The 12,351-nt window shown below is 40.5% G+C and overlaps 2 protein-coding genes and 1 long non-coding RNA gene across 3 annotated transcripts; 1 reads left to right on the top strand and 2 right to left on the bottom strand.

The window, feature by feature from the left end:
* Positions 1–80: 80 nt before the first annotated feature.
* Positions 81–3,098, bottom strand: LOC116610165. The gene is made up of 3 exons (XM_032370900.2): positions 2,793–3,098; positions 1,794–2,137; positions 81–1,454 (listed from the first exon to the last, which is right to left on the bottom strand). The coding sequence occupies exons 2-3, from the start codon at positions 2,131–2,133 to the stop codon at positions 1,018–1,020; spliced, it is 777 nt and encodes a 258-aa protein (XP_032226791.2). The 5' UTR covers positions 2,134–2,137; positions 2,793–3,098; the 3' UTR covers positions 81–1,017.
* Positions 3,099–4,449: 1,351 nt separating this feature from the next.
* LOC125560687 lies at positions 4,450–5,888 on the bottom strand. Its single transcript, XR_007306781.1, has 2 exons — positions 5,695–5,888; positions 4,450–5,099 (listed from the first exon to the last, which is right to left on the bottom strand). It is a non-coding gene; the product is annotated as an uncharacterized LOC125560687 (long non-coding RNA).
* Positions 5,889–6,575: 687 nt separating this feature from the next.
* LOC5498617 lies at positions 6,576–12,291 on the top strand. Its single transcript, XM_048723115.1, has 8 exons — positions 6,576–6,661; positions 6,897–7,063; positions 7,415–7,701; positions 9,847–10,052; positions 10,473–10,602; positions 10,998–11,040; positions 11,127–11,256; positions 11,339–12,291. Exons 3-8 carry the CDS (start codon positions 7,593–7,595, stop codon positions 11,831–11,833), a joined length of 1,113 nt encoding a protein of 370 aa, XP_048579072.1. The 5' UTR covers positions 6,576–6,661; positions 6,897–7,063; positions 7,415–7,592; the 3' UTR covers positions 11,834–12,291.
* Positions 12,292–12,351: the final 60 nt, after the last annotated feature.

Here is a 12,351-nt window from a genome sequence, read left to right as displayed (position 1 = left end):
TAAGGAAATGACCGAGCGAGCTAGAAAAACGACAGTTTTTAAAACAAGATTGACTGACATGTCCGAAGCCGAGAATTAAATAATTGTGTTTGTGGATTTTATTATATCATTATTTAAGAACTAAACTACAATGTCTTAGGCGTCATTTCTGTATGCGGGTTTCCCCATCTTGGTTATGTTGCCTCGGTCGTGTCGCGAACGTTTCTCTGTCCCGTTAGTCTCCTGCACAGTCCTTCTGAGCTTTGTCACACCACCATGCGCATGAGCTCAAGCGTATTGCGTGAAAGAGGTCAGAATGACAGCATAGGAGCACATGTACCGTGTGTTATTTAGTGTTGGTCACTAACTGCCTGAAGTATGTTTTGTTCTGCAAATACAACCTATTTTTTCCGAATGGACTCCATTCTAAATTGCAACTGCCCGGGAACGGAAAAACCCCCTCTGTCCTCCTAGTTCCCGCGCTGCTGAACAAAAGCAAGATGGCCATTCGTCGCGTCGCTTATTTCGATACTAAAATCAAGCAAATAGGGTAAGTAATAGAGGTATTGACTGCATTAGCTTTGTTCAACAGTTGTATTTCCCCTTAATCCTTTGCGACGCATCTCCCAAATACATCCCTCCTTAGTCCCAACAGTCATTGAGACCCATGACCCTTTGCGATGCATCGCTGATACATCCCTACCAAGTCCCCACAGTCACTTATAGCGAACCATGATCCCTTGCAAGCCTGACGATTTCATAGTCATTGTGGAATATGAAGTCTTGTTCGATCTCTCCGTCACTTCCGATGTCAATGGTGATATCTGAACACGTGTCGGTATCTTGGTCAGTAGTTTCTGCCCCCTGGTCATGCGCAGAATCTATTATTTCATTCGCTCTTTCTTCAGTCTCGACTATCAATGATTGTTCATGTCTATGAGACATGTTTTCATGATCATTTATTTGTTGTAGTGTTGGAGTCAAAATCTTGTAGTGTCGCTTTCCGTCTCGACTTTCCATCCTTACTGCTATGACGAGCTAATTGGCTAGCGAACCTCGACCCGAAGCTTTCCTGACGTAATTTGGAGTCGACTCTGTAGCCGCCTGCTCGTTCTCCCAAATGACCCCTTTTGATTCTTGCTCTTCCAAGTTCGGCGAAGGTCGGCTAGGTCTCGGAAATGGAGAAAGGTTCCGCTCTTGTTCTTTCCTGTTAGATTTTCTTGTCCTTCCGTTAATTCTATTCTCCGTCCGAAGAGCAGACACATCAATTAGGCCCGCATTTCTTTGTAAATCTTTGTAAGTGATGGCCGAAACTCTCTTGACTTGTGCATAGCGGACCGCTGCCACATCTTTGCTGCCATGTTGTAGCTCTCGTGCTGAAGAGATGGCTGCATTGTCCGGCTTGTATAGGTGGAAAATAGGGCGGGACAGGTGAACACTGGGTTCCTGAACAGAGCGCAGCAGCATCCCCCTGTCTGTCAATATAAAATATGAGTTTCAGGGGGGTGCATAAAAATTGGAGGCGCAAATATAAGTGCACGCGAGTTCAAAAAGGGGGACAATGATGTTCTTTTGGTTACGGCGGCTTTCAATGTGTTTTCATTTTCTCTTGCCTGTGCGAAATCAGAAAGCACCAAATGTAATTCCCTTAGTTTGAATGAAGGATGCATGAAAATGCTTTTGCAATGGGAAATTATTGCTCACAATAAATTGTGAGCTGTCCCAACAAAGCCCTTTTTTAATCAGATAATTGGAAATAACGTTTTCAATATAATTTCAGAATATTATTTGAGGTTTCTAGTAAACTATAGTACCGTTTAGGCGTGTTTTTCTGTAAAGAGCCGACGTCACGTGATCATCACTGTCTCTGTAAACTTCTGACTTCTGACTTCTCCTTTCTTTCTCGTACTCTATCATTGCTCGGTTAGCCCTCGGCATTTTCTTGTACTCGGTTATTGCTCGTATACTTTTCGGTAGATCAATCGGGGGCAGCCGAACTCCCTGGTCGACTTGTTCGGGTCTCGGAATAGCCTTCCCATAGTCTCCTACGAGATTTTCTCTTGCCCTTGGAATCGTCATGAGATTGCGTCTGTGAAGTAGGGCATTGCCATGTTGGCGAAGAGGAACATCGGTAGATAATTGAAAGTACGGCATCGGTCTGACGATAATACAAGCAATTATGAATGATATAATCATTATAATCATAATGTAATATAATAATGTGATTATATGTGATATAAGAATTATATTATAATGATATAATAATTATATAATTTATATAACGGGCAATCTTTAGGACCGAAAGGAAAAATGATCGGATACCACACGGCCTTTGAGCTGGAACTCGTGACAGAAACCATGTAGTACTCTAGCGCTTAAAAATACCTATGTTTTTTTAATTATTCAATTATTACAAATAGAAAACTAACTTGGTGAAGTCCTTCTGAAAATATGTTGCGCTTCCTACTTATAAATAATGGATTTAGTTACACGATCCTTTTATACATGTTCGCCAAATATTATGTCGGACAAACAAGAAAATTTGTTTAAAGTTTTACTCATGAAAGTCTTATTTATATTGCCAGTATTTTATTTATTTCGGTTCTATTTTATTGATGTGTTTTTGTGTGGACTTCTAATGCAACATTGTCTAACAAGGTGAGCGCGAATGGGCAAAGAGAATCAGCAATCTGAACATACAGGATCTAGGGAACAAACCAACAGAGAAAGTTCAACTTATTCTAGACACGTTTTTACACCTTTCACAATGATGCTTCAAAAAAATTTTATCCGGTAATTGTTATCATACATACGGTTGATGTTGATGTTTTCAAAAAGACACCGTTCTCTTCCTTTGTTTTGAGGTCACTTTTAGGGGGTATTTCACACATCAAAAGCGCCAGGAGCGTCAATTTTAAAGCGACTTCACAAAGCAATGATAGGGCTGAACACGACTGAATGAACGGCAGGATTGTCTGCGGTCTTGTGATATTGTTCTTCGTGCTTGTAGCCAGTGAATCGCGACGTAAACAACCGCCTTTATAGAGTATACGGTCAACCGGGAATATAGAGTATACAGTCAATTGTCAACCGGGTATATAGAGTATACAGTCAATGGTCAACCGGGTATATAGAGTATACAGTCAATGGTCAACCGGGTATATATAGTATACAGTCAATGGTCAACCGGGTATATAGAGTATACAGTCAATGGTCAACCGGGTATATAGAGTATACAGTCAATGGTCAACCAGGTATATAGAGTATACAGTCAATGGTCAACCGGGTATATAGAGTATACAGTCAATGGTCAACCGGGTATATAGAGTATACAGTCAATGGTCAACCGGGTATATAGAGTATACAGTCTATGGTCAACCGGGTATATAGAGTATACAGTCAATGGTCAACCGGGTATATAGAGTATACAGTCAATGGTCAACCGGGTATATAGAGTATACAGTCAATGGTCAACCGGGTATATAGAGTATACAGTCAATGGTCAACCGGGTATATAGAGTATACAGTCAATGGTCAACCAGGTATATAGAGTATACAGTCAATGGTCAACCGGGTATATAGAGTATACAGTCTATGGTCAACCAGGTATTCTATATACCTGGTTGACCATAGACAGTCAACGGTCAACCGGGTATATAGAGTATACAGTCAATGGTAAACCAGGTATATAGAGTATACAGTCTATGGTCAACCGGGTATATAGAGTATACAGTCTATGGTCAACCAGGTATATAGAGTATACAGTCTATGGTCAACCGGGTATATAGAGTATACAGTCTATGGTCAACCAGGTATATAGAGTATACAGTCAACGGTCAACCGGGTATATAGAGTATACAGTCAATGGTCAACCGGGAATATAGAGTATACAGTCAATGGTCAACCGGGTATATAGAGTATACAGTCAATGGTCAACGGGTATATAGAGTATACAGTCTATGGTCAACCGGGTATATAGAGTATACAGTCTATGGTCAACCGGGTTTATAGAGTATACAGTCAATGGTCAACCGGGTATATAGAGTATACAGTCTATGGTCAACCAGGTATATAGAGTATACAGTCTATGGTCAACCAGGTATATAGAGTATACAGTCTATGGTCAACCGGGTATATAGAGTATACAGTCTATGGTCAACCAGGTATATAGAGTATACAGTCAATGGTCAACCGGGAATATAGAGTATACAGTCAATGGTCAACCGGGTATATAGAGTATACAGTCAATGGTCAACGGGTATATAGAGTATACAGTCTATGGTCAACCGGGTATATAGAGTATACAGTCTATGGTCAACCGGGTTTATAGAGTATACAGTCAATGGTCAACCGGGTATATAGAGTATACAGTCAATGGTCAACCGGGTATATAGAGTATACAGTCAATGGTCAACCGGGTATATAGTTTGCAGCCAACTGGTATTCGGTTGGATTAGAATGATTCAATAAGAAAGTGAAAGATATCTAATGCTCTCTTAAATGATTTTTATGTTCGATTTCCCTCGAGTGGTATGAGATATGATCACAGACAGGAGTCCGTCACCCCTCCTTCATCCAGATAAAAGTTGAACGTCTTCAGAAGCCCGCTGTCAGTCAGTGCAGGACCCGTAATGATCCAGGACTCTGATTTCTACGGGTTATTTCCGGGACTCCTCGGTATCGTTTCAGGTCCCGGGATCAGTTGGGGAACTTTTGGGAATCCTGGGATCGTTTAGGATTCTGTAAACCTTTTTTTTGCTATTTTACGTTTGTTTTGTTGAGTAACTAGATTTTTTGCTACTTGTCTTGCTCAAATTCTGATTATCTAGTTGGATCAGCATAGCACTTAGTCTGAAGATCCTCTGTGGAATGGTAGTCTGGTTTCTGACTGGAAGGAATGATCTATCAGGGACAAAAATAGAGGAATCCTCTCTGTGGTTGAGGACTAATCTACGAAGTCTGAGGGGATGGCCCTGTGGATCGTCTCCATCATCGTCTCATCTTCGTCTCCATCATCGTCTCCATCATCGTCTCCATCATCGTCTCCATCATCGTCTCCATCATCGTCTCTCTTCCTCGTTTGTCCACTTCTGGTGCTTTGCTGGAGAGTTTGTTAATGTCTACAAAAATTAAACAAAGCATGTAAGAAACCACACAAAGGGAAGGGATGTTGACAAACTGCAAGGAGATGTATTGAATAAATACAAACGCTGTTTCAGGAAAGAAGCAATAAATACCGTTTTGCAAGTGGGCTAGTGCTCTTGGCAGAGACAGAAGTAAACTTCAACGTGCGCTTTGATTTGGCAGAGGAAGATTTAGTTGTTGTTGGTCGTTGCCTCTTTTCAATAAGCTATAGAGTAGATCCACTGGGGATATTCCCTTTTTTTCTAGGCTCCATAAAAGATTTTAGAAGAGAAATAAATAAAAAATAACATGAAACCGGGTATCTGGGCGTCATTTTTAGCGGATATGGGTAAACTTCGAAGCTGCAAAACTCCCACAAAACGTGGAGACTTTTGGGGACTTTTTGTACTTTCAGCTTATTTTATTTTTGAATGACACATTTTTTACCCTACTAATTTCGAATCGGTTTGAAGGTGCGAAAACAAACGCCTAAATACCTAAAAAATTGCTTCAAAAACTGTCAAAATATAGACTATTTGGATTCAGATGCCTAGCATAAACAAAGAACACTAAGAATTTATGCTCTCTTACCTTCTAACCGTCACGGTTATGTTGCTTCAAAGAATCGAGATCAGCCACCGTTTAAAGCTCTCTAAACGCAGCCATCTTGTGAAATCTAAGCGCGCAAAGCATGTAGGGATATTAGTGGTTCCTCCTCGGGGTGGATCCATTCTGACTTTTTCTTGTTTGGCTTTGCCTGGATGACAAAATGATTTTCTGATGAATCACCACAGCTCTCCTAAATGCCGTGTTTTCTGAAACCAAATTGATTCCAAAATTGTATCCACTGCTATTCTGGGTCTGTATGACTTGGAATTGATTTGTTTGGCTTCCGGGTGAAAAGACTATCTGACTTTGGGGAGAGGAGTGTTGACTGGCCCTCCCCTCGTGAATTTTCCCTGGATCTTTCAGAATGCTTTGCAATCCGTAATGGCATCCAAGTGGTTTTACAAGCCTTCAAGGAGTGGACATTGTGTTTTGAGGCCATGTAAAGGACCTGGAGGATCAGAATAAAGGTATCTATTTGTGTCTTGATCTGTGTTTGCTGCTCTCTCTCCCTTGTGTGGTATTTTGAGCGTTTTGTTAAGAGGGGTGCTTCTGCTTTTCTTTCCTAGTTCGATTTGAGATTTGTCAAAGAACCTGTGCTATTATTTGGCTTAAGAGTGGTTGCCATCACCTTGGTTGAATGCATATCTTCAAGACCATTTATCCCTTAAACTAATGCCTGAGTATTTTCATCTTGTTGTGTTTATTTTGCATTTATGATTTTTTTTTGGGTTATGGGTACTTCTCAAAGCCGGTACAGGCCAGTTGAGGGGTCAACGGTTAACATGAAAGAATTTCAGGAATTTTCTAGAGATTTCTCGAGAATTAATTCTCGATCGGGAATTCGCGCGTTTATCTCGGCGGGGAAGTTAAAGGTGTCACCTGTTCATTGGTCATGCGTACTAGAAGCTTGCCACAAGCTAAGGCAAACCAAACGTCTGCCCTTGTACAGGTGAGTAAGTTTTATGAACTTATCTCTATAGGCAGGGGGTTGTATAGGGTGGGCGGTGCAGTGTCTCTTGTTATTCCCTATTGCCGGTGGCGAAAAGGCGGTAGCATACCCCTTCCCCCTATTTTGAGCAGAGTTTTTTTTGTAATCTTGCTGCGGTACAGTGTACTAGAAATCTGGAGGGGAGAAGGCAGACTAAATTACTCAAGAATCTAAATCATTCTTGTTTGTTCATTAGGAATAATTCAAATGGAAGTCGAGAAGTGCATTGCAGTCTGACCAATTCTATATCCATTTATTAAGGGTGGTTGTCGATAATATCAATATAATAAGAGTCAATCCACTGGACCCACCAGTATGCTATACTGGACGAAAAGCTATAAGATGCAGCGCGAATTATATGAGGTGGGTTCCAATATTTTGAAAGAGGTGTATCAACCGCTAAAATAATGTATGCGTAATTCATAATGAACATCCAACTGTGATGCTAATGTGTGTGATTTATTTGAAACAGAAAAATTAAAAAAAAGGATGGAAAAGAAAAAAAAACATTTTTAATAGATGACATTTACAACTTCATACGACGCCTAAACACTCTAGATATTCCTCAACTCTCCCACTCTTTGCGTGATTCTTAATCTCCATCTCACCGGGAAGTGGTGCTAGATTTTTGTTTTTGTCATTTTTTATTCATTATCTTATGAGATAATTGGGTAATCATGCATAATTTACTTTGTAATCCCTTCTTTGTTTAAGAAAGAAAGATGCCCAAAGAGTGAAATGGCGTCACTTTGACTCGTGCTCAGTTTGTAAGCGAGAGAGACCAATGCATGAGCACAAGTACGCCCCGGGCGCGGCAAGGGGTGCGTGGTTGAATCTCATAACTATCCAAATTAACCAACTAGCAATTAGTGTCATTTGAAGTTTCTTGAGTATGGCGAGCTTTCTCTCGCTTCCTTTCCTACTTTTGTGTATTTTCACGATTGTAAAGTCGCAAGGCCAAGAGGACTTCTCAAGGGATGCCGTCTTCACGGCGACTAAAGGTAACATATTTAATACAAAAAATACATTTAAATGGTTCATATAAACCACTAAGGTTTTTTGGCTATGTAAAGTTTTACCGAGCATCAACGACGGAGTAGACATTAATAAGGAAAACATCAAAGCATTTATCGCTTCAAAATAGGCGTTTATCTTTTGTTTAGACTACTTCAATGAATAAGTGCGCCTTGTCAGAACAAATCAGTACATGATAAAAACTGTCAGAACAAATCAGTACATGATAAAATCCTCCTAGTTATGAAGTTCTTGCCAATCAAGAAAACGAATCACCTTATCACCACACCTTCACAGTTTTGTGAAGTAGAATAAAGCGGGAGACGTGCTATCTATCTGGTTGGCATCAAGTCACTTGACAAAATGCTTCAGTGCAAACAAAACATGATTGAATCCTCTTAGTTGGGAAGTTTGTGTCAAATCAAAACAACAAATCTCGCATGATGATTGACAACCCTTGAGTTACTTCGATGGGCGAACATAGCTGTCAGCCCAACTAGGACAGAAATCTTGTGAAATCGGGTGAAATACAGTAAATATGTGAAGAAACCCAAGAGAGCCAATGCGGGTGAAAACAGGGAATGTATGAACATTCCCACAAAAATTAGGCTTGTGACGAAGCCCAAAATCTTTTCTTGTGACACCGCCTAATGCAGGTGACTTGAAAGCTATGGGCAAAGTAGCGCACGTCACACCATAATTTAGGAAATCTCTTCTTTTTTCAACCCAGGTTAGCTATAAACCTTATAAAATTAAACAAAGTTGCGTAAATCTAAAAATTGAAAAGTTGATGGATTCGGTTAAAATTGATAATTTGTTCGATTGTCATGAAATAAACAGCGGCTAATTAATAATTATTCGCCGAATGCGAAGTGAATAGCGGTGGACTATCCACCGCTATCCGCTGAACCTGAGGAGAATAATTGTTTTAGTCTTGGCGGGGACTGAACAAGACACATTTTGCTCAAATCATTTTAACGAATTTCCTACTTTGTTTACCTAAATGGTCGCGTGAGACGAGGTATCGCTTCTGACAGTCTATTTTTTCACACAATGCTTTACACAATACAGAACCTCTAATGAAGACATTATAAGAATTTTGATACATTGTTTTGAAGACTAATTTAGTCCCGTTTGACACGTCGTTTTCACGAATATGATCGTAGAAATATTTTCTTTCGCTTTGAATCCTCCACAGACGGCAATAGACGATTCGCTTGATTGTGAATGCATTATGCAGGCCTAAACTTTGAGTAACTTGTCGTTTTCCTTGGTATAAAATGACGAAAAAATCAAGCAAACTTGAGTTTAATCTAGATTAATTTAATCTAGAATAATGAATCTAGATTAATGTTAGCAAAAATGCCGTTTTAATGTGAAGCTTGATAACTTCGAGTGCAAAAAGCAAGTTTTCTTATGGTAAATTCACAAATCGACTCATTATTCCGAGTTTTAGCTGTGAATACTGTCCAGAGCGCGCCAAGTATTTAATAAATTGATTTATTTCTCTCTTTTTTTTTCGGTTTATAACTTACAAGGCCAATTACTCTTCTATTACTTAGAAACGTTTAGGACTTGCTTGCCAACGAATTGGGATTTTCTCAGTTTTGTTCGACGATCAAAAATGAGTTATTTCACACTCTTTGCCCATTCATTCTTGTATTTTATATCTTTTCTTGAGGAGAAGGGTGGTTTGTTAGGTCCATTGTTTTCTTGCTGTTGGCCCTCATTCTGAACCGGTTGACTTATTTAAAGCGAAGCACTAGTCCCTGACGGGTAACCATTGTTTTGCACGTCTGCACATAATTTGCCGTACGCAGGCGCGTACGCAGGATTAGCTGAGGGGGAGAGCGCAGTCGCAGGCATCATATGGAAAAGCATAGTATTTAAATATTCCTTGATAAGAAATGACCCACTTTTTGGGCGGCGAGGGGGAAGCGACTGTTACGTGTTGATTAATAATGTATGAAGTCAGCTCAGGTCCTTAGCGTTTAGATCATTTTTCAGGTTTAAGATACTGTCATCTACAACACGAACATACGTTTGTTGAAGAAATAAATTGCAGAATGATGAATCATGTTCTCCATTGTAGCGAGCAATAACGAATACATGTATATTTTTCTCTTAAACAGATGAATACCTGGACCTCCTTGTCATCAAGACCGTGACCGCCTCTTGTCCTTTCGACTGCAACCTGTACTGCCTAGCCGAACCTGACTGTCAATCAACAAACTACCATCCATCAACGCGCATTTGCGAGCTGTGTAACCACACCTTTACTTCCAGGCCTGGCTGTAAAGTCCACAAACCAGGCTACATCCACTTCGACTCTGATAAGGTATAATGATCATTCCAGGCAATTGGGTTTAACAGGGGCAATCGCCTGGATATCAAAGAAGCGTATTACACGTTTAATGGTTTGTCGTGAAAAAGCAAGCATAACCTTTGACCAACTCTTAAAACATGAATTTTGCCCGGTTGTTTGACTAGTAGGCTACACTGCCGCCAATAGAAGACAGAGATAGGGAATTTCGACTCACCCACGCAGTCAGAGTGTAGAAACATTGATATACATTCACTGAGATTCTTCTGGGGGACTGTTGTATAAATCGGGAAAAAAGTTGGTTCAATTGTTTTTATGGTTAAATTAATCCTTTTAATACAATGGGGTTCCCGCTGCACCTAGCTAGCTAAACTAAGACACTATTATTATTCACTGATTACGACCTTTTGATGGTATATCCCTTTTACTCTGAAGAGATCACTACCTCCCGACCCCTGCACTAATGAGACGTGCAAGAATGGTGGTACGTGCAGCAACACATGCTCAGAAAATCTGTGCGTTTGTCCAGCCAATACTTCCGGCATGCTCTGCGAGCGGTTCACAGGTGCGTTACAATAAAATATCGCGTATATGAGAACCTAACATTTAAAACCTGCTAGGCTAAAATCCATTTTAAGCAGCCTTCATATAAGAACCATTTTAGGCTAAAATTCTAAAACAGGTTGTTATTCTAAAAAAAAATAGTGTTCTAAAAAATGTTATCATACCTATCTGACTTTTGAAAAAAAAGGTGTATTTATTCCCGAAAGTGGTCTCAGTCTTCGTTTAACTGACATGTGATTGGCAAGTTGATAGGGATTTCGAGTCGGTGGTTGTTTCTGGAATTGGCCGGTTACGAGAGTAGTCGCAAGACTAAGGTATAATTTCTAATGAATAAACAAAGATATTGGGTAGACAAGTCTGTGTAAAATAAATACAATAAAATGCTCTTTTTTGTAGGGGACGGTGCTCCTTCATCGTGCAAGGAAGTTTATGACAGAGGGTAAGTTCAGGGACTACTCCTCATTATTGCAAAAATTTCGAGAAAATTTCGAGAGGAATTCTACAAGTTAAATTTACTGTTTTCAGACTAAAAAAAGACGCAGCATACATTTTGAGCATCGAGAGCAGAAGCGTAGAGATCTACTGCCATTTAACAGTGATTGACGGCTGCGGCGATGGGGGATGGACGCTGGCCATGAAAGCCGACGGTGCAAAGGTATGTGTACGCCTAATATTGTATGGATATTGAATATGCATATTTTACTAATATTGTCATTCGTTTTCGGGACACCTGATAGGCCACATTCCAATACGAGTCCTCTCTCTGGACCAACAAGCTCGCCTACAACCTCTCGGCCGGTCTGACGGGCTTCGATAACCAAGAGACCAAGCTCCCCAGCTACTGGGCCACGCCCTTCACCAAGATCTGCATCGGGTTTAAGGTCGGGGACACCCTTAAGTCCACGATGATCCCCTACACGGCTTCGTCACTCTATGACGTCATCGCTGACGACACCTACAGAGTGACCACTCCGATCGGGAAGACCGCTTGGAGGGCACTAATCGCGGGCTCGTCTATGCAGGCAAACTGTAACCAAGAAGGGTTTAATTCGGGCGGTAGAGTGCGGGTAGGATTTGTTAGTAACGGTTTAGACGACTGTGGATCTATTGATAGCATGGTGGGTATTGGGGGAAGTTCTTGGCTTAGCATTAGTGTTGGGAATAGCTGTAAAATTCAATGTGACAATGGTGTCATCACTATTCAAGCTATAGGGTATCTTTTCCTTCAGTAAATCCTACCTCAACTATGGTTCATAACTAGCAGCCGTTGCTTAGTAGGGGATTTATCCCCCACCGCTAAGTATTTAGTATACTAAGTATTAGTAATAGAATTCTAGTAGGATATCACATTGCACAACAAACACATATCACAGCTAGAGGGGGAAATGGGTTAGATGCCCTTGCAGTTGTTCTGTCCTCTTTCACGCAATGCTCTTGAGCCCAGTTGCTGAGCTCAAGCACATTTCGCGACAAAGAACAGGGTGATAGCGTAGGAAAAAATGTCAAGACCAGGCTGCAGTTATTGACGTATCCATCTAATTAAATGTAAGGCTGAAATGCGTGAAACCACTTTCTTTAGCCCGTAGTTCCTAGTGGGTAGCAAACTGAGCAATAAAAAGGAACGAACTAGTGTAGTGTAATTTCTTTGTTGTTTTTGTTGTTGTGTTGAATAAAATTCTCGAGGAACAGAGTTGTGTCTTGGATACTTTCAAGAAATTCCTCCTATATCGTGAGTCATATGTAACTTTGT

The sequence above is a fragment of the Nematostella vectensis genome, chromosome 15, assembly GCF_932526225.1.
Source record: "Nematostella vectensis chromosome 15, jaNemVect1.1, whole genome shotgun sequence".
NCBI lineage: Eukaryota > Metazoa > Cnidaria > Anthozoa > Actiniaria > Edwardsiidae > Nematostella > Nematostella vectensis.
This window is presented reverse-complemented; position numbering and strand designations above follow the sequence as displayed.